At 58.3% G+C, this 18,482-nt stretch overlaps 1 protein-coding gene across 4 annotated transcripts; it reads left to right on the top strand.

Moving 5' to 3' along the window:
- Positions 1-803: 803 nt before the first annotated feature.
- On the top strand, positions 804-17,181 carry ZMIZ2 (zinc finger MIZ-type containing 2). Of its 4 annotated transcripts, none has more exons than XM_069586875.1 (20): positions 804-865; positions 7,165-7,299; positions 7,464-7,578; positions 7,885-8,087; positions 8,326-8,518; positions 8,772-9,035; positions 9,187-9,363; positions 10,040-10,117; positions 10,322-10,490; positions 11,133-11,277; positions 11,355-11,565; positions 12,223-12,328; positions 12,539-12,696; positions 13,586-13,653; positions 13,918-13,986; positions 14,234-14,478; positions 14,980-15,149; positions 15,233-15,472; positions 15,792-15,827; positions 16,187-17,181. In XM_069586875.1, exons 2-20 carry the CDS (start codon positions 7,250-7,252, stop codon positions 16,292-16,294), a joined length of 2,805 nt encoding a protein of 934 aa, XP_069442976.1. In that variant the 5' UTR covers positions 804-865; positions 7,165-7,249; the 3' UTR covers positions 16,295-17,181. The 4 variants fall into 4 exon arrangements, with proteins under 4 accessions (XP_069442976.1, XP_069442978.1, XP_069442975.1 ...); XM_069586874.1 differs by lacking the exon at positions 804-865 and adding an exon at positions 1,058-1,208; XM_069586877.1 differs by lacking the exon at positions 15,792-15,827 and having other exon boundaries at positions 805-865.
- The last annotated feature ends 1,301 nt before the right edge of the window (positions 17,182-18,482 follow it).

Raw genomic sequence — 18,482 nt, 5'->3', positions numbered from 1 at the left:
CCCTTTTGGCTCAGCAGGTAAAGAATCCACCTGCAGTATGGGAGACCTGTGTTCGATCCCTGGGTTGGGAAGATCCCCTGGAGAAGGGAAAGGCTACCCACTACAGTATTCTGGCTTAGAGAGTATAGGGTCACAGCTGGACATGACTGAGGGACTTTCATGACATCAGTCACAAATGGACAAATACTGTATGATTCCACTTCTATCAGATCCCTAGAGGAGTCAGATTCAGAGACAGAAAGTAGAATGGTGGGTGGGAGGAGGATGGGGAACTATTGTTTGATGAGTACAAAGTGTCACTTTTAGGAGATGAAAAAGCTATGGGTGGTGATGGATATGTGATAGTGGGGAATGTGCTTAACACCACTGTACACTTAAAACTGGTTAGGATGGTAAACTTTGTTACTGTATTTTACTACAATAAAAAAAAATGTGGGTAATCAGGAGAATGTGGTCTTCCTAAAGGAAGGGTAGATAATAGCCCAGAATAACTTAAAGACTGAAAATAGCATATGATGATGCCAACCGACCAGAGAGGTTTCTTCATCTGGCTAGAACTCGAGTGACTAACAATGTTTCAACAGGACGCACTCTAGGAAGATGAGAGAACAGTGAAGAGAATGAGTTGTGTGATTCCGCGTGGTTTTTCCAAGACATCTCCCAGAAGTGGCCCATTGACACGGGGTCACCTCCGCAGACCCAGCCTCCGCCAAGACTCCGCCCTCTTCCAGGCCCCGCCTCCCACCCGCCAGGTTCCACCCCTCCTCCTGGATCTGCCCTCTTTCAGGCCCCGCCTCCTCTGCTCCGCCCCGGCAGAGAGCAGAGAGCAAGGGCTGGTGACTCCGCAGACGCTGCGCCTGGAAAGGTGTGGAAGGGGCGGGGAGCCCAGATCATCCCCAACCCGTCCTCCCTCCCCGCCCCGCTCCTGGCCGGCCAGCCGCCCTAGCTTGCGCAGGCCCGCGGCCACCCGGGCCTGAACGCTGGCTCGGGGCTCCACTGCTCTGGCCTGGGGGCGGGGCCGGCGCGCGGCGTCATGCATATGCATGAGCGACTCGGCGGCTCCATTGTGCCCTCGGAGCGGGCGGCGGCGCGATGGCGCGGGCGGCGGCAGCCCCGGGGCGGCGGGCGGCGCTGAGGGCGGGCTGAGCGCATGGAGCAGCGCGGACCGGGGGCCGCGGCGGCGAGGGGCCGGGCCGGGCGGCGAGGAGGTGAGCGGACCGGGCGGGCAGGTGCGGGCGGCGGGGGCGGCAGGTGCGGCAGGTGCGGGAGGCGGCAGGTGCGGCGTCCCCGGGCCCGGCGCTGCATCGCCTCGGCGGGGCCCCGGCGGGGCTGGAGCCGCCCCTGCCGCCCACCTGCCGCACCTGCGGCGCGTGCGTCGTGGTCCTGGGCCGACTGGCCCGCTGCGCGCCGAGGCCACCCCTCACCTGAGCCTTTGTTGGGGCTGGCCGGAATCCGTCCAAGCGCCCGAGGTGTCTGGGCAGGAGCCTCACGCGGGCCCTCACCCAAACTGGCCCCGCTCCCTCCTTTCTGCGCTGTGGCCTGAAGGCTCACCTTTCGGGCCCCTCCGGGCCGTGCGTGCCGTTGGCACGCGATGTGAGACCCGCGAAGGTGTGCTCTGGGGCTGGCGACCCTAACCTTTCAGCCCCCCAGCCGAGATTTTGGTGGAAATACCGTTTTCCCAACAGGAGATACTGAAGCTCAGGCGGGAGCGTGTCCAGCCCTCCTTCCCAGGGGTGTCCTACCCTAGCCTCCCCCATCTGCTCGCCGCTGCCCTGTTCCCCCCAATCCTGCTCCCCCTACCCTGCTCCTCCGAACCTTTCTTGCCTCCCCTAGACCTGCTCCCCTACATCATGTTCCCCATACTCTCTTCCCGATAGTTGCAGAATATCCATGGTGATGTATTTAAGTCATTTGTATTATCTCAGAAGATTTCACAGGGAAATACACAGAACATGTGACTCAATCTGTAAGACAGTTGATAGGGCGATCACAGACTCACCCACCAAATCCTGTCACACTAGAACCAGAGGGCTTCCCTTGAAGAAGCTAGATAGAGGTAACAGGATAGGAGAAGGATTCTTAACCTCACCCAGTGAGTACTGGCCTTGGGGACTTGTCACACCTGGAGGGTGGTTCCTGGTTGGAAAGAGAAAGGTGAGATAATGAATAACAGATTCAGAAGGACTGGTAGGCTGTGCCTGGGGAGGACTCCCAATCATAGGACTGATCTCCAGAGGCAGCCAGGCCTCCCCATGGAGTGTCCACTAGCCCTTGGATCCAGGATGGGAGCTGGGACTGATGATTTAAGGTGGTCATGTGCCTTCCCCTCTCTTAGTCCTAGAGTGGCCACCACGTACCCATTTTCCACATTGTAAACTGAGGCTCAGGGCAGGGCAGCCCTTCAGCTGTTCTCTGGAATTTCCCACACCTGTGCCATTGAGCAATGCTCCTTCCTGGGCACCTTTGATGAACTCTGAACACTTCAGCCAGTCAGTGTGTGGCCTTCCAAGTCAAGGGGCAGGACTTCAGCCACTTGAGCATGTGAGCCCCCACTTTTATGTCCTCCTGGGACGCTTGAGCTGTTCGTTTTCCTCGTCTGAGCCTGTTTGACTCCAGTGTTCCTCTAGTTGGGGCCAGCCATCGGGAACTGTGGATTCCCTGTGCTAGAGGAGGCAGCGAGCCCCTGCTCTATGACTATGTTGGCACTGTCCTCCTGGGGTCTGGTGGGTGGTTGCGAGGCGTGCTGCTGCTGGGTGCCTAGGCAAGGAGCGTGGAGTGGGGGCAGAAGAGGTTGACCCATGGTCACGTCTGCCTTTGGAGACAGCAGTGCAGATGCTCTGAGGTCCTGGGAAAGGGGGATGTGAGGAGTGAGTTGTCTGTAGCTCTTTTACTGGAGGAAAATGTGATCTGACCCCCAGAAAGCCATGTGGCCTTCTAGACTGACATCACGCCAGGGCTTTCTGCCAAGGTCCTGGCTTCCAGTGAGAGTTGATGTACAGGGAAAGCCCCCCACCAGCAGGAAGCCGCCAGAGGCTAGCCCTGGCCCTGCACACACCCAGGCTCCTTCTTAACTCTTCTTCTCACGGCCAGGAGGTGGGAGGAGGGTCTGCACTCACACCACATCTCTCTCCCTTTGTCAGGAGCAGAGGTTCCCCCAGTCCCCAACCTGAAGAGTTTGGGGCTTGTCAGGGAAGAGAGCCGCCTTGGTTCAGGAGCTTGGCAGGAAGTCACTGCCCCCGCTCAGTAAGCTCGGGGGCGGGGGGAACTGGAAATGTCTGTGGTCTTGTCCACAGCAGAGAAGTCATAGGGGTGGAATTCCCCAGACTCACGTGATGTAGGAAGCTGTGCTGGGCCCCAGACCAGCAGCCTCCACAGGGGCCCCCGCCCTGCACCTGCCCTGTCCCCCCTCCTCCCCAGCTCTCCGGGGCTTTCAAACTGTGGTACCAGCAGCAGCACCTGCAAACTTACTGGAAATGCAAGTCTTGGGCGTCACTCCACCCTCTGAACTCAAAGTGGGGCTGAGTTCTGGTGAGCCGCCGTTGGAGAAGCTGCGCTTGTGAACTAATACAGCCTCCCCTGGGGCTCTGACCCAGGCCAGGGGGGGTCTGTCTTCTTCCTGCTCTTCCCTTTGGGACAGCAAAGTGGGCCTGGCCAATCCAGCCAGCTTTAGTGTGGGAAATGATGGCCCTGGGCATCTCTGTGGGGAGAGAGAGCTGGTGGTGGTTGTACATTAAATAAATTTGTAGTTTGAGAGAATTATAGATTCTTAAGATGTTACAAGAAATGACACAGAGAGCTCTGTAACTTTTCCCTAGTGGTAACATCTTATAAAAGTGTAGCACAACATCACAGGAGAGTACAACTCCATCAATACAGTTGATACAGATATTCCATGCCCACCTTCTATATTCCCACTGGCTTCGCTTCCCTGCTCTCCACGTTTAACCCCTGGCCGCCACCCGTGTGCTCTCCATTTGTGTAATTCTGTCATTTCAAGGATGTTATGTAAAGGGAACCATACAATGTGTAACCTTTGGGGACTGGCTTTTTCCATGCAGCATGGTTCTCTGGAGATTCCTGCAGGTTGGTGCCTGTGTCAGTAGCCCTGCCTTTTTATGCCTTCAGGCTCACAGTTGGTTAGCTCTTCACCACTGAAGGATATCTGCATTTCCATTCTTTGGCTATTAGGAATAAAACTGCTATAAATATTCACATACAGAATTTTTGTGTGAACCTAGGTTTACACTTCTCTGAGATAAATGTTCAGGAATACAGTTGCTAGGTTGTATAGTGTGCTGTGTGCTTAGTCGCTCAGTCGTGTCTGATTCTTTGGACCCCATTGACTGTAGCTCACCAGGCTTCTCTGTCCATGGGGATTCTCCAGGCAAGAATACTGGTTGCCATGCCTTCCTCCAGAGGATCTTCCCAACCCAGGGATCAAACCCAAGTCTCCTTCATTGCGGGAGGATTCTTTACTATCTGAGCTACCAGGGAAGCCCTGGTTGTCTAGTGGCTGCATGCTTAGTTTTATAGGAAACTAGCAGATCATTTTTCAGAGTGGCTGTACCATTTTATATTCCCACCAACCATGCATGAGAGACCCAGTTTCTCCTAGCCAGCATTTGATGGTGTCACTTTTTTTTGTTGTTGGCTGTGACAGGTCTTAGTTGTGGCCTGTGGGATCTTTGCAGCATGTGGAATCTAGTTCCCTGACCAGGGATCCAACCCAGGCCCCCTTCATTGGGAATGCAGAGTCTTAGCCACTGAACCACCAGAGGAATCACACTATTTATTTTAGCCATCATGGTAGGTGTGTAGTGATACCTCGGTGTGGTTTTAATTTGCATTTCTCTGATGGCCAGTGATGGTGAACATCTTTTCGGATGTTTGTTTGCCATCTGTACATCCTCTTTGGTGAAATGTCTCCATATCTTTTGCCTGTCTTCCAATTTTAACTTTTGCGTTTTGAGAATTCTTTATATATTCTGGATACTTGTCCTTTGTCAGATGTGTGGCTTGCAGATATTTCTTCCAGTCTGTAACTTGTCTTTCCATCCTCTTTGTGGGGTCCTTCACAGAACAGAAATTTTCAGTTTTTCCTTTTATGAATCATGCTTTTGGTGTCAAACCTAAGAAAGTTCTTACGATTTTGTGCTATACGTTTAAAATCCATGACCCACTTCAAGTAAATTTCTAAGTTTAGGGGAGTTTTTTGTTTATGTTTGTCTTTTGCCTTTGCATGTCCAATAGGTCCGGCACCATTTGTTGAAAATACTGTCTTTCCTCCTTTTTGCATCTTTGTCAAAAACTTTGTTCATTGGGTATGTTTGTGTGGGTCTCTAATGAGTTGTCTAGTTTGTTCTATTGACCTCTGAGTCAATCCCCCTGCCAACACTACAGTCTAGAGTAGCTTGCCTATGTTGTAAGTCCTGAAAACCCCGTGTATTGCTTCAGGCCCCACTCAGCAGGTCTGGGGGGAGTTTCTATCTTTTGGAGGCCCCCCTCATCCCTCATTACAGCATCACCCTCCTGGTGGTTGCCGCCCCTGGGGACAACCAGCCTTCCCCTGCCTGGCTGGGTGATTCTGGCTCCCAGGCCCGAGTCCAGCGACCCCTGAGCCTTCTGGAGCCACCGGCCCCTTGCGTTTTTGGCCTCTGCTTCCTGGTTGTCACATGGTCTGGAGCTTGACTCCTCTGGGGAGGAGCATAGCGAAGGGGTGCAGGGTCAGGTGTGAGGTGGACAAGCCCACCAGATGCCTCCTTCCTCTGCTTGTCTAATCCATCACCTCCCCTCCCAGCCCTGGCTCCAGTTCGAGAATCTGCTTTCCCCAGTGCTCTGTGGGGGGCCTGGGGCCCAAGTCATAGTCCCCACTGTTTCCTTGACCTGCTCTGGGGTCCTGTGGAAAGACTGTGGAGGAGCCCCAGCTCCAGGTGCCTTCAGAACGGATTTTGCACGGGATGTGATTGTAACCCTGCCTCCCTGGGGCTGCCCTGTCCGTGAGGTCCTGATGGAGTGTGAGCTCTGGGTAGTCCCAGGGCTGCCCTCTCGCTCCTGAGCCAGAGGCAGGCAATGTGAGTTCTGAGGAGGAGGCTGAGACCCCCTGAGAACCATGGCCACGGTGGTTAGGCTAAGTGGAGGTGTGTGTGGAAGGTGGCCCTGGGAGTGCCAGCTAGGGCCCTCGGCCTGGTAGGTGAAGGGTTTGCTTGCAGCGGTGTCTTGAAGGCGTTGGCAGCCTGGAGGAGAAGCCAACCACTGTCTTGCTGGTTTTCTGAGGCGCCAAGTGGAAGAGAGCTGGCCCCACACTGTGGGGGGAAGCATCCCCCCTTTCCAGCATCAGCACACAAGCTCCATGAGTGTCCACTATGTCTCCACAGGGTCACCACCAGCCCTCTGCGCACTGCGCTGTGTGTGTGGCCCTGCTTTGTTGCATCATCACACTGGACGTCAGGCGATCTGTAGCGGTTAGGTCTGCCCCAGGCAGCCCCCTTGGCCTCAGAACGAGGGAGTGGGCACATGTCACCCTTCTGCTGCCCTGGGGTGGGGGCTGCCAGCCAAGGATGAGCTGCTGACCCAACACTGAGTTCCAGCAGGCGTCCCATACACACACACAACCACCCCCCAGTCTGGCTGGAGGATAGCTGACCCTGTGACTCTGGCATCTGGACGGCCTGCCCACCGTGGGCAGTGCCTCATGGTGGCTCCCTATGTGCTTCTGGCTTTGCCCTCCACCCTGGGACCTTGTGTGTAGTTGGAGCAGAGGGGCCGGGGAGGATTCTGGCAGTTGGGTCCTGAATGCTCCTTGGCTTTTATGTGTATCCACGCCTTCATGTAGGGAGGGGGAATGTGGAAGGTTTTGGGGATCAGAAAGCCGCTGTCCATCTTCCAAAGGTATTTCAGGGGCTCTTGGTGGCAGGGCCTGACCAGCAAAGGCTAATGCTGGCTTCTGGGCTAGATGTAGGGGAGGTGGAGTGAGCAGAGGTTTGCTAGGGTGGGCAGTGTAAGCTTGGGCCAATGCCAGGGTGGCCTGACCTCCCACCCGCACGCCAAGTGGGCCCCCGGGTCCCCGTCACCCTCCCTACTTTCCATCCGTGAGAGCAGAGGCAGGACAGGACTTGGGTCTCCCAGGTGTGTCTCCACGCACTTCTGTCCCCCTTGTCCCCGCAGCCAGAGCAGCCGAGTCTCACGTGAGCACCGGTGAGGGCCGCTTCCTGTCTCCCGCAGACCTGGCCTTCAGGCTGTTCCCAAGCCAATGAACCCCATGAACCCCATGAAACCTGCCCTGCCCCCCGCACCACACAGGTGAGTGGGGGCTCCGGCTGCCCTCCCCTCTCAGGCCTCAGAACGTTGGGAGGGTGGTGGTGGAGTGGGACCCCACTGCTCTCAGCCTTCAGATCCTCCCCGGTGGGGTTCTCAGCACCAGAGGCCTCCTGACCCAGGCTCCCCACCTGTGCCTCTCTGTGCAGTGATGGTCCATTCGCATATGAGGCGGTGCCTTGGCAACAGAGTGCCACTCAGCCAGCAGGATCGCTGTCTGTGGTCACAACCGTGTGGGGAGTCGGCAACGCAGCACAGAGCCAGGTGAGCCCAGCCCTGGCCCCACCCTGGGAGGCGTCACCTCCCAGCTCAGGTCTTGGAGGCGTGGAGCTAGGGCTTCCTGAGTCTCCCACGTTCTCAGAGAGTAGCTCTTCCATGCATGGCATGGGATCCTGGCCTCCACACCCCCCACCTGTACACAGCTCCCCACCACCCCTCTGGACCACGCCTCCCCTCTGTCCCCACCTCCACCTCCTCACCTGCCAGGCCTCTTCTTTCCAGCGCTTTAGAACCACTGCACAAAGCAGGTTGTTTGCATGGTCTCCTTTAGTGATTCTCGGTTCCTTGTAGGTTTTGGGGAACCCCATGGGCCCTGCAGGGAGCCCCCCCAGCAGCTCCGTGATGCCCGGCATGGCAGGCGGCAGCTCCGCGCTGAGCTCCCCACAGTGCCTCGGACAGCAGGCGTTCGGTGAGGGTGGTGCCAGCAAGGGCTACGTGCCACAAGGGGTGTATGGCCGCGGGGGCTACCCCGGGGGCCCTGGCTTCACTACCGGGTAAGCAGGGCCCTCCTCCCCTGGCAGGCGTGCCAGGAGCCCTCTGGGGGGCGATGCTTCTTGCTTGGTGGGCACCAGGGAACTGTGTGCTCAGGAGTTACTATGACTCTGCTGCTCCTGTCAGCTCCAGAGCTAATGATGGGGTGTCTGGGAAAGAATGGGGCTCCCTATAGGGCCCGTGTGCCCCCCAGGAGAGGCCAGGGAAGTGCCTCAGAGCCGAGCCTTCTGTCTCTTGCAGGTATGCGGGCGGCCCAGGGGGTCCAGGGGGCCTGGGCCTCCCCTCACACGCCGCACGGCCATCCACCGACTTCACTCAAGCAGCGGCGGCTGCTGCAGTGGCTGCTGCCGCCGCCACAGCCACCGCCACAGCCACAGCCACCGTGGCCGCCCTCCAGGAGAAGCAGAGTCAGGAGCTGAGCCAGTACGGAGCGGTGAGGCCCCGCTGCTCCTCCTGTGTGGCCCATGTGTGCTGGCCCAGAGGATGGGCCTGTCAGGCAACCAGGGTGGAGGACTTGGGGGCACGCAGGCCGTGTTCCAGGGCTGATGGGAGATGAGACAGGAAGGGAGTGGGGAGCTGAGGGGAGAGGACCTGGGCTGGGGACAGCCTGCCTGCAAGGGGTGGGCTTGGGGGTGGCGCCCACATTGGTGGGTAAGGTCTGGATGGTTCTTGTCTTCTTTTCCCAGATGGGGGCTGGACAGTCTTTTAACAGCCAGTTCTTGCAGCACGGTGGTCCCCGAGGGCCCAGCGTGCCCAGCAGCATGAACCCGGCCAGCGTGGGAGGGCTGATGGGCCCCTCAAGCATGAGCCCCATGGGCATGAACCCCACCCGGGCAGCGGGCATGGCGCCCCTCTATGCAGGGCAGCGCCTGCCCCAGCAAGGGTACCCGGGCCCCCCCCAGGCCCAGCCACTGCCCCGACAGGGTGTCAAGAGAGCCTACTCGGGCGAGGTGAGTAGCTGGGCTTCCCTCCCCACGAGGGCCATCAGAGGCGTTGTGTGTGAGAGAGCTGGCCTTGCCTGATGAGGGACACCGCCGTCCCTTGGTGGGAATCGGCTTCCCCAACACCTCTTCTTGGCATTTTGCCTCTTTCCTTCTTCAGGTGTACCCTGGGCAGCAGTACCTGCCAGGAGGCCAGTATACACCTGCTGCCGCCCAGTACGCACCTAGCCCCGGGCAGCCCCCTGCTCCATCCTCCTACCCCGGGCACAGGCTGCCCCTGCAGCAGGGCACGAGCCCGTCCCTGTCCACCGCCAGCCCTGCGGGACCACACTACAAGGTAGGGCCGGCTCACCCTGGCCTCTGCGACCCCAGCCAGCCCCGCGCCCAGCACTGTGGGACACAGACCTTGAGGCAGCCAGGGCTGGCTGGGGAGTGGGCCTCGGAGTGCTCAGGTGGCCAGGCAGCCACAAGCTTCACAGGGGTCCTGACCAGTGTAGGGCAGCTCCCAGGATAGACATTCAGGTTTGAAAGGAGCCTCTGTGAGAGGCTCCTACACCATGAGATATGGTATAGGGAGTACCAGGGAGTATCAGGCAAGTACCAAGCCACTTTAGGGAAAAGTATCCCTATTCCCTTTGCTTGCTGCCAAGTAGCCCAGCGAGGGGACAGGCCAGAGGGGTCAGGAAGGGCCTGAGTGATAGAGGTGCTGCTGGAGAAGGGTGAGGAGATGTGAGTACCTATGTCCTTTCAGCCTCTGTGGCTTCCCTGTAAATCCCTTTGATGTGTGGGGTCAGCTCTTTTTCTATAGTGGTGATTCCGTAAATTATGAAATCTGTGTGTGCTCCCTGTAGACTATTTGGAAAACCCAAAAAATGTATAAAGAAGAAAAGAGGCCAACACCCACCCATGCATGTGCCGAGTCCCCTTGTCCCCAGCCCTCTCCTAGGATCAGTTCCAGGCCCTGCTCAGAGGCAGGCGGCAGCCCCAGGCACACGCGGTTTTCTCTCCTGCAGCCTGCAGAACAGTTCAACGGGCAGGGTGCCAGCTTCAACGGGGGCAGCATCAGCTACAGCCAGCCTGGCCTGAGTGGGGTATGGCCAGATGGGCAAGTGGGCGGGAGGCTCACAGGGTGGGTGCAGGGAGAGAGGGCACTCAGGCAGGAGGACATGTGGAGGCCCAACCAAGGCCCCCTGGGGCTGTCCCCTGCCCATCCCTGGCCTGACTGTTCCCAGCGGGTGCTCCAGGAACAAGCACCCCCTTACTAGTCCACCTCCGCTGTTTGCTCCACCCTACAGCCTGCTCGTTCCATCCCTGGCTACCCCAGCTCCCCACTGCCCGGGAGCCCCACACCACCCATGACCCCCGGCAGCAGCATCCCCTACATGTCTACCAGCCAGGAGGTCAAGTCTCCCTTCCTGCCTGACCTCAAGCCCAGTGTGAGCAACTTACATCCATCGCCGCCTGGTGAGTTGAGGTCTGCTCTCAGGACAGGTGGGCAGGGGGCTCTGGAGAGTCCTCCAGGGAACTTGGTGGGTGAGGGGAAGGCTTCACCTTTATTTTCTGTTAATGGAACTCTTTGCAAATCTATTTGAGGTGTAGATCACCTGTAGAAAAATAGCCATACACCCAAAGTTTTGGGTATGGTTCCAGGGTATGTATGGGCCCCCAGAAGCCCACTCCTGATATCTGGGAGACCACTGCAGCAGCAGCAGCAGCAATTGGGGTCTTAAAACCCTGACTTAAGCACCAGGGTGGTGGCAGGTGGCCCGTTGACACCCCTTCTGCCTCCTGCTCCCTCTGAAAGCACCAGAAGCACCACCTTTTTGGGTGGGGAGCGTGTTCTCTTAGAGTCATGATGCAGGGATCATTGGGCTAGGCGACTGAGGCAGGGAAGAATAGCAGGACACCAAGATCCTATTTCCATTGGAGGTGGAGGCCGAGCCCAGAGTCCTAAGAGAGATGCTGTCCTAAGCCCCAGCCCCATGGAAGGGGAGGAGGGGCCACACTCCCCTCAATCATGGACCCCACGATGGGGGAAGGGGCAGGCCTGGCCTGGTGGCCATCAAGGGCCGGTGGCCTGCTCACACCTGCGTGGCCTACTTCCAGGCAGCGGCCCCTGTGACGAGCTGCGGCTGACCTTCCCCGTGAGGGATGGGGTTGTCCTGGAGCCCTTCCGCCTGCAGCACAATCTGGCGGTGAGCAACCATGCCTTCCAGCTCCGAGACTCCGTCTACAAGACCCTGATGCTGAGGTGAGCGGACGCCTGCCCCACGGCTCGCGGCCCCACCCGCCGCCCCCTGACTCTCAGCGTCCGTCCTCCCCATGCAGGCCTGACTTGGAACTGCAGTTCAAGTGCTACCACCACGAGGACCGGCAGATGAACACCAACTGGCCGGCCTCCGTGCAGGTCAGCGTCAATGCCACCCCGCTCACCATCGAGCGCGGTGACAACAAGACCTCCCACAAGCCTCTCTACCTGAAGCACGTGTGCCAGCCGGGCCGCAACACCATCCAGATCACTGTCACCGCCTGCTGCTGTGTGAGTGCCCATAGCAGGGCAAGATGGGGCCATCATCACTGAAGAAGATGGCACTGGCTCTCTTCCTTCCCATGATAGGCCTTTGAGAAAAGGGTCTCAGTTAAAAATGTACTGGCAGCTTTCTGGTTAGGTTCAGTAACTAGATTTGATGCTCATGTAAGCATCAAATGTTAATTATGTAAGAGAAGCAAACTAAGCTTGCCTCTTTCCTGGAAGAAGCTCACAAAGTCCCGAGTCCCAGCTGACCCTGAATCCTTGTTAAGGAGTCATCTGGGTTCTGGCAGCTCCAGATCCAGCACTAGAAGAGGCACTTAGATGCACAGCTCTGATCAGCTTAGGTGGGAGGGAGCGGAGGCAAGGCAGCCCTAATGCGGCCCTGTGGGCCTGGGGTATCACGTGGACCCAGCATAGGATACCAGTGGATGCTGCAGGCAGGGTGCACTCAGGGGCCTCTCAAATAATTGTGTTTCAGCAGAGAGGCCATGGTTGAATACTGGTGCGGATACACATGAGCTTTATCGATAGGTGTGGGTGTGGGCTCCTGACTGCCCGGGGAGGCGCGGCAGTAGCCTGCCTGTGCATTAGCTGTGAGAGGAGAGTGGGCCAGCACGAGCCTCCCCGGGCCGCACCCCGCTGACCACATCCCTCCCGTTGCAGTCCCACCTCTTCGTGCTGCAGCTGGTGCATCGGCCATCCGTCCGCTCAGTGCTGCAGGGCCTCCTCAAGAAGCGCCTCCTGCCCGCCGAGCACTGCATCACCAAGAGTGAGTGGTCCTCGCGCTCCTCAGCTCTGCTGGGGCCATTGCCACACCTGGCACGTCCCCGTGTTAGACAAGGCTGTCTCCTCTGGGTTGGGGCTCCATGCAGAGGGTAGCGGTCAGTCCCAGAATGGTCCTCAGAGGTGCTGAGCTAGCAGTGGCCTAGTCCCGCTTGGCAGCCCTCGCTCACATCCTGCTTTCCCCTGTTGGTGTCAGTAAAGCGGAATTTCAGCAGCGGAACCATCCCTGGCACCCCGGGGCCCAACGGAGAGGATGGGGTGGAGCAGACGGCCATCAAGGTGGCCCTCAAGTGCCCCATCACCTTCCGCAGGATCCAGCTCCCTGCCCGGGGCCACGACTGTCGCCACATACAGGTGTGTGGTCACCACAGCGCTTTGCCAAAGCTTTTGCTGCCGTTTAACTGTTTTTGGTGGATGTGGCCTCTGAGCACCTCGGCTGGTGGGTGGCAGGGCAGGCCAGTCAGTGGACGGGCAGCCTGGCTCCCCTGCCCTCTTCCCTCAGGCTGGGCTTTTGTTTCTTCTAATGTTATCCTAAGTATAACAGCCATTTTACTGGGTTCTTGGGACTTCATTGTATTTTACTTATTTGCTCTTTTACTTACTTACTTGGTTGCACTGCGTCTTGGTTGTGGCGTGCAGATCTTCAGTCTTTGTTGCGGCCATGTAGGATCTTTCAGTTACTATGGGCAGAATCTTTAGTTGTGGCATGTGAACTCTTAGTTGCAGCATGTGAGATAGAGTTCCCTGACCGGGAATCAAACCCAGGCCCCCTGCATTGGGAGCATGGACCCACCTGGGCCACCAGGGAAGTCCTGGGGCTCCGATTTCAAACAGCATCGGGGATGCAGGGCACAGTCTGCTCCCTGCCTTGCCCCCAGGAGCAGCACCTTAGGTTCTTTCTGCAGAAGCACTGTGAGTAGACAAGTACCCGCACCCTCCCCCTCACTCCCCACCTTTTGGTTACATAAGCAGTATACCCATCGCTGTACGTCATGTTTTTCTTCCATACCATGTCCTGGAGGTTGTTCCCTATCAGCACGGTTGGCCAGTTCTTGCTTTGGCCACATGTCATTCCCGTGAGGGCTCTGTAGGCATCCTATCTCTTACATGAGGATGGTGCCACGGTGAAAGCCTGGCACATGTGCCTTCTCAAACATGCAGTAAATAAGCCCTACGTCCCTGGAACTGCAGGGCCGGGTTACCCCAGCCCCAGTGTGAGTAACTGTCTCCCCTTTCTCTGCAGTGCTTTGACCTGGAGTCCTATTTACAGCTTAACTGTGAGCGAGGGACCTGGAGGTGCCCTGTGTGCAAGTGAGTGTGTCAGAGACGGTCCCCGTGGCTCTGGGGGTGGGTGGTATGTCCTCAGGGACTATTAACAGTCATTTCCTTCCATCAGCACTGAGAAGTGCCTGCCCCAGATGTGGGGCTCACAGTACAGGCCTGGAAGGTTGGTGCTGCTCGAGGCAGCGACCTCACACAGGGTCATTTCACATAGGGGTCAGAGATGTGATGGGGCCCGTGCCCTAGGTGAGGTCCGGCCAGCCTTCTGAGCTGTGTCCCCTTGGTTTCCTACAGCAAGACGGCGTTACTGGAGGGCCTGGAGGTGGACCAGTACATGCTGGGCATCCTCATTTACATTCAGAAGTAAGTCTGCTTTCCTGCAGCCCCAGAGGGCAGCCCTGGGACAGGCGCGGAGATACCCCGTGCTGGCTCAGCATGGAGCAGGCTCAGCTCCAGGCCATGGACAGAATCCATGTCCACCTGCATGCCACAGGCACGTGGAGTGTGCTGGGCAGCCACAACCATTTGAGTGGAAGGTCGGCCTAGCAACAGTGCAGGGCTGGGAGAGGCTGCAAGGCAGCTGGTAACCAGCCCCACTGTCCCCACCCAGCTCTGACTACGAGGAGATCACCATCGACCCCACGTGCAGCTGGAAGCCAGTGCCGGTGAAGCCTGACTTACACGTCAAGGAAGAGCCAGATGGGCCGGTGCTGAAGCGCTGCCGCACTGTGAGCCCTGCCCACATGCTCATGCCCAGCGTGATGGAGATGATCGCTGCCCTGGGCCCGGGTGCCGCGCCCTTCACCCCTCTGCAACCCGCCTCAGCCCCGGCCCCTGGCGACTACCCTAGCCAGGGTGAGTACACGGGACTCGCCCTGGAAAATTAGGGCCCTGGGCGATGATCCAGCCTCTCCCACCAGCCTGCCGCCTGTGAACATGTTGCTCTGAGGTCCGCAAGCCTGGGGGCCTGGTTGGGGACTTGGGGGTACAGATGCCCAGCTGGGTGTGGGGGATGGGCAGCGGGGCCCAGGCTATGGCTGTGCCCACCTCCCCAGAGGTTTGGAACAGAGGTCTGTGTTGGCACACTTCCAGACCAGCGCCATCCAGCCCTGCGGGTGGGAGTATCTGGGTGTGGTGGGTCCCATTCCTGTCCCCTCGCAGCCTCCTGGCAGTGTCATGACCACTTCCCCCAGCAACAACGAGAAGAAATGCCCTTTCCCAAGTAGCAACTTCCATAAAGGCCAGCATCCTCTGGGCGAGCGCAGTGAGTCCCACCCGTGCTGTGGCCAGTCTGCCCTCGTGGCTCAGCCAGCATGAGCCCCCTGCCCTCACCTGGATCTGGCTCTCCTCTCTCAGGTTCCAGCTTCCTGGGACCCGGGACCTTCCCCGAATCCTTCCCACCCACCACACCCAGCACCCCAACCCTGACTGAGTTCACCCCAGGGCCTCCGCCTGTCTCCTATCAATCCGACATTCCCAGCAACCTCCTTACGCCAGAGAAGTCCGGCCCCTGCCTCCCAGGCCAGGTCAGTGTCAATTCGAGGGGCTGTGGAGGTGTCCCCCCAGGGAGCCCTCGAGCTGTTTTACTAGGTTATTCTCTCCTCCTCAGATGGCACCAGCAGGTCACCTGGACCCAGCCCATAACCCCGGGCCCCCGGGGCTGCACGCCCCTAACCTTGGAGGCCCCCCAGGGCCCCAGCTGCATCATCCAAACCCTCCCCCAGCATCCCGGCCAGCTCTGGGCCCAGTGAACTCGGGGCCTCTCAGCGAGCTGGCCTTCAGTGCTGCCACAGGCATGATGGGGGCCCCCATGTCTGGGGCAGGGGAGGCCCCGGAACCGGCTCTGGACGTGAGTACTGGGCCCTGTGCTGGGGAGCACTTGGAGCTGGGGCTCGGGGGTGCTTATCTGTTGTCCCCAGGGTCCGTGCACTTCATAGAAGCAAAGACAGTGACTCCTCCATGGCTTCCAGACTTGGGGAGAGCTGGTTGGGTGATGCCAGCAGTTTTGTTGAGTGTCAGGTGTCAGAGTAGCTATGGGGTGATTGTGTCCAGGCACCTGGTTCTCGGGACCTGTGCGCCAATGTGGCACATGCAGAGTCCCCGGGAAGACTTGGCTTGTGGCCAATGACACCGGCCTTAGGGTCTGACTTGACTTGTCTGACTCACAGGTGGTGTGCGAGCCAGAACCAGTGCATAAAAGACAGGTGATTGTCCCTCCATCCTGATAAATGAATACAAAGTTCAACGTGAAAAAATGTGGAAAGCACAGCTCAAAGCAGAAAATTCCACCTTCTGCATTCATGCTGTTCGTGTTCAGGACCCCTCACGGGCTGGGGTGTCCCATGTTGTCCTTGGACAGCTTAACACAAGTGATTCCTGGTTGCAGAGCAGTCTTTGGCAGGAAGAGGCCCTGTGAGGAGCAGGCTGAGGGGCTCTGGTGCTAGCCTGTGTTGGAGGCTGGTGGGGGGGGGGCACCCCACTTCCCGGCTGGGCCTGGGGACCCGATTGAGATGATGTGGCAGGTCTGAGGCCAGAGCTGCTATCAGGTTTGCTTTGTCCCCAGCTGCTTCCAGAACTGACTAACCCCGATGAGCTGCTGTCCTACCTGGGCCCACCCGACCTCCCCACGAACAGCAACGATGACCTGCTTTCTCTCTTCGAGAACAACTGATCCTATCTGTCGACCACCTGGCTGACAGGGACATGCCCACCGATGTCTCGCACCATTCTTTCCAGCCCAGCCTCACCTGACACCAGCGGCCCTCCCCACGTGTACACCTGGAGCTGGGACCCACCCCTGACACCTGGCTGCTGAAGGTCGAACTGCACTGGCTGGGAGGGGAGCCCTGGGGCAGGGTTCTCACTGGCCCAGTTTGCAGCTGCAGAATTGTTTTTGAGGAGATGCCCAGCCCTGCCCCCATCTGTACCAGCCCATGCTTGTCCAGCCCTGCCTGGTTCATGCATACCCACCACCCCTGAACTCCAGCCTCACCCAGGCCCCCACCCCGCCTGCTCCCACCAGCCTGCATCTTGTCCAGCGTTGACCTTTCTGTTTCAATGCCCCGTTTGGCCCTAGGCCAACAAAGAGTGGGTTACTCTGTCCTGGGGCCTAGTCTCGCCCAGCCCGCTATGGCAGGGGCTTCAGGCTGAGGCTGGGGGTTGGGGGCTCTAAAGCACAATAGTGTACATAGTGTAGAAACACTAATAGATGTAGGGTGGCTGGTCCCTCTGTGCAGCTTGGGTCTCCGTGGGCTCCTGCCCTCACCCATGTGCAGGCCAGGAGGGGTGGGGGGCAGCAGGCTCCCTCCTGCTGGCCGTTGGGCTCAGACTCAGCTCCACGTGCAGATTCTCCAGCAGCCTGTTCCCCCCAAGTTGCCCTTTTCTGTAAGCGTGAAGAGTTGGTCCCACAGTGTTTTTTAAATCCACCTCTCCTCCCATGTCCACCCTGGGGCCACGCCAGGTGGGGGCGGAGGGGCCACCACACTCTAGGTGCAGGGCCAAGTCGTGTCCCCTGTCTGCCTGTCTCTATTAAAGGACTCCCTCGTGGTGGGCCTGGCAGTCCCTCCTTCCTGCTCAACCTGCTTACCACACATGGGCGGGGCTCCCTGCTCAAAGCAAGGCCCAGCTATTTGCAACCCGTGGTAAATTTCCTTGTCCCTGGAATTTTCCAAGTTGGCTCTGGCTAGAGAGCTATTTGTGAAGTGTCACCAGGACTGGGAGACACATCTGCCACCACGTCACTGTGTGGGCTTGCCTCAGGCGTGGAGCCAGCTGTGGGGCCAAGGAGCAGGGTCTGAGTGCCTGACCAGCTGGACACTGGTTCATCTGTGCGCTCACTGCCCAAGTGGCCCCATGGGCCTTCCAGTCCAGCAGAAAAGGCTTATGAGCCCTTTGGGGAGAGGGGGTAGCACACCCAGAGACCGGCCCCAGTGGATGCGGGGCAGTGTCCAGGATGGGGGTACTCCAAGTTGCCCACTGACATCTTGAAACCCCAGGTGTGCGCCTTCCTATTCCTCTGCAGCCCTGTTTCTGCCCGAGGGAACAGAAGGAGAGAAAGGCTTAGGGAGGAGCAGTGCCCCCAGGGTTTGCCCAGAAGCCCACCCCAAGAACAGGAAGGCAGTGGGTCAGGGACAGGCCCGGCACAGCCCACCCCTAGGAGTGGGGGAGTGCGCTCCCCTACCTGTTCTGGGGGGCATTAGGCATAGCTGGAATGTTGTCCCACCTTGTGGTCTCACTGGGCCTCTGCACCCTCAGCCTGTAACATTCTGGATATTGGGTGGAGTGGAGAGACCAGGAGGTGGGGATGAGCCAAGATACCTACTAGCTACTCAAACTCCACCTATGGTGGGGGGGTGGGGCGTGGGTCTGAGGAGCAAGTACACACCACCAGGGCCCCCAGTTCCAATGTCACTGCAGCATCTTCTCAGAGCAGGATGAAATGGAGGTGTGGGAGCTGATGAAATGTGATGGCATTCCTATAAAACATGACACCAAATACATACATTTCACGGATTCACACACATGAGGCAGTGATGAAGCAAGATGGTCCACATGTTGGCCATAGTGCTCCCCATCAGAAGAGCATGGGAATGTCCAGGGAGAATGGTAGTATCAATGGTGTCCTGATCCTCAAGGGAAGCAGTGGATTCATGAGTTTCACATGCTTCATATGTTATATATTCCGGTAAGTCCTTGATGGCTCAGCAGGTGAAGAATGTGCCTGCATTGTTGAAGACAGGAAGATGCCCTGGAGGAGGAAAACGGCAGCCAGCTCCAGTGTTGCCTGGAGAATCCCATGGACAGGGGAGCTTGGAGGGCTACAGTCCAAAGGGTCACAGAGTCGGACACAAATGAGCGAC

The sequence above is a fragment of the Ovis canadensis genome, chromosome 4 (assembly GCF_042477335.2).
Source record: "Ovis canadensis isolate MfBH-ARS-UI-01 breed Bighorn chromosome 4, ARS-UI_OviCan_v2, whole genome shotgun sequence".
NCBI classification, from domain to species: Eukaryota; Metazoa; Chordata; class Mammalia; order Artiodactyla; family Bovidae; genus Ovis; species Ovis canadensis.
This window is presented reverse-complemented; position numbering and strand designations above follow the sequence as displayed.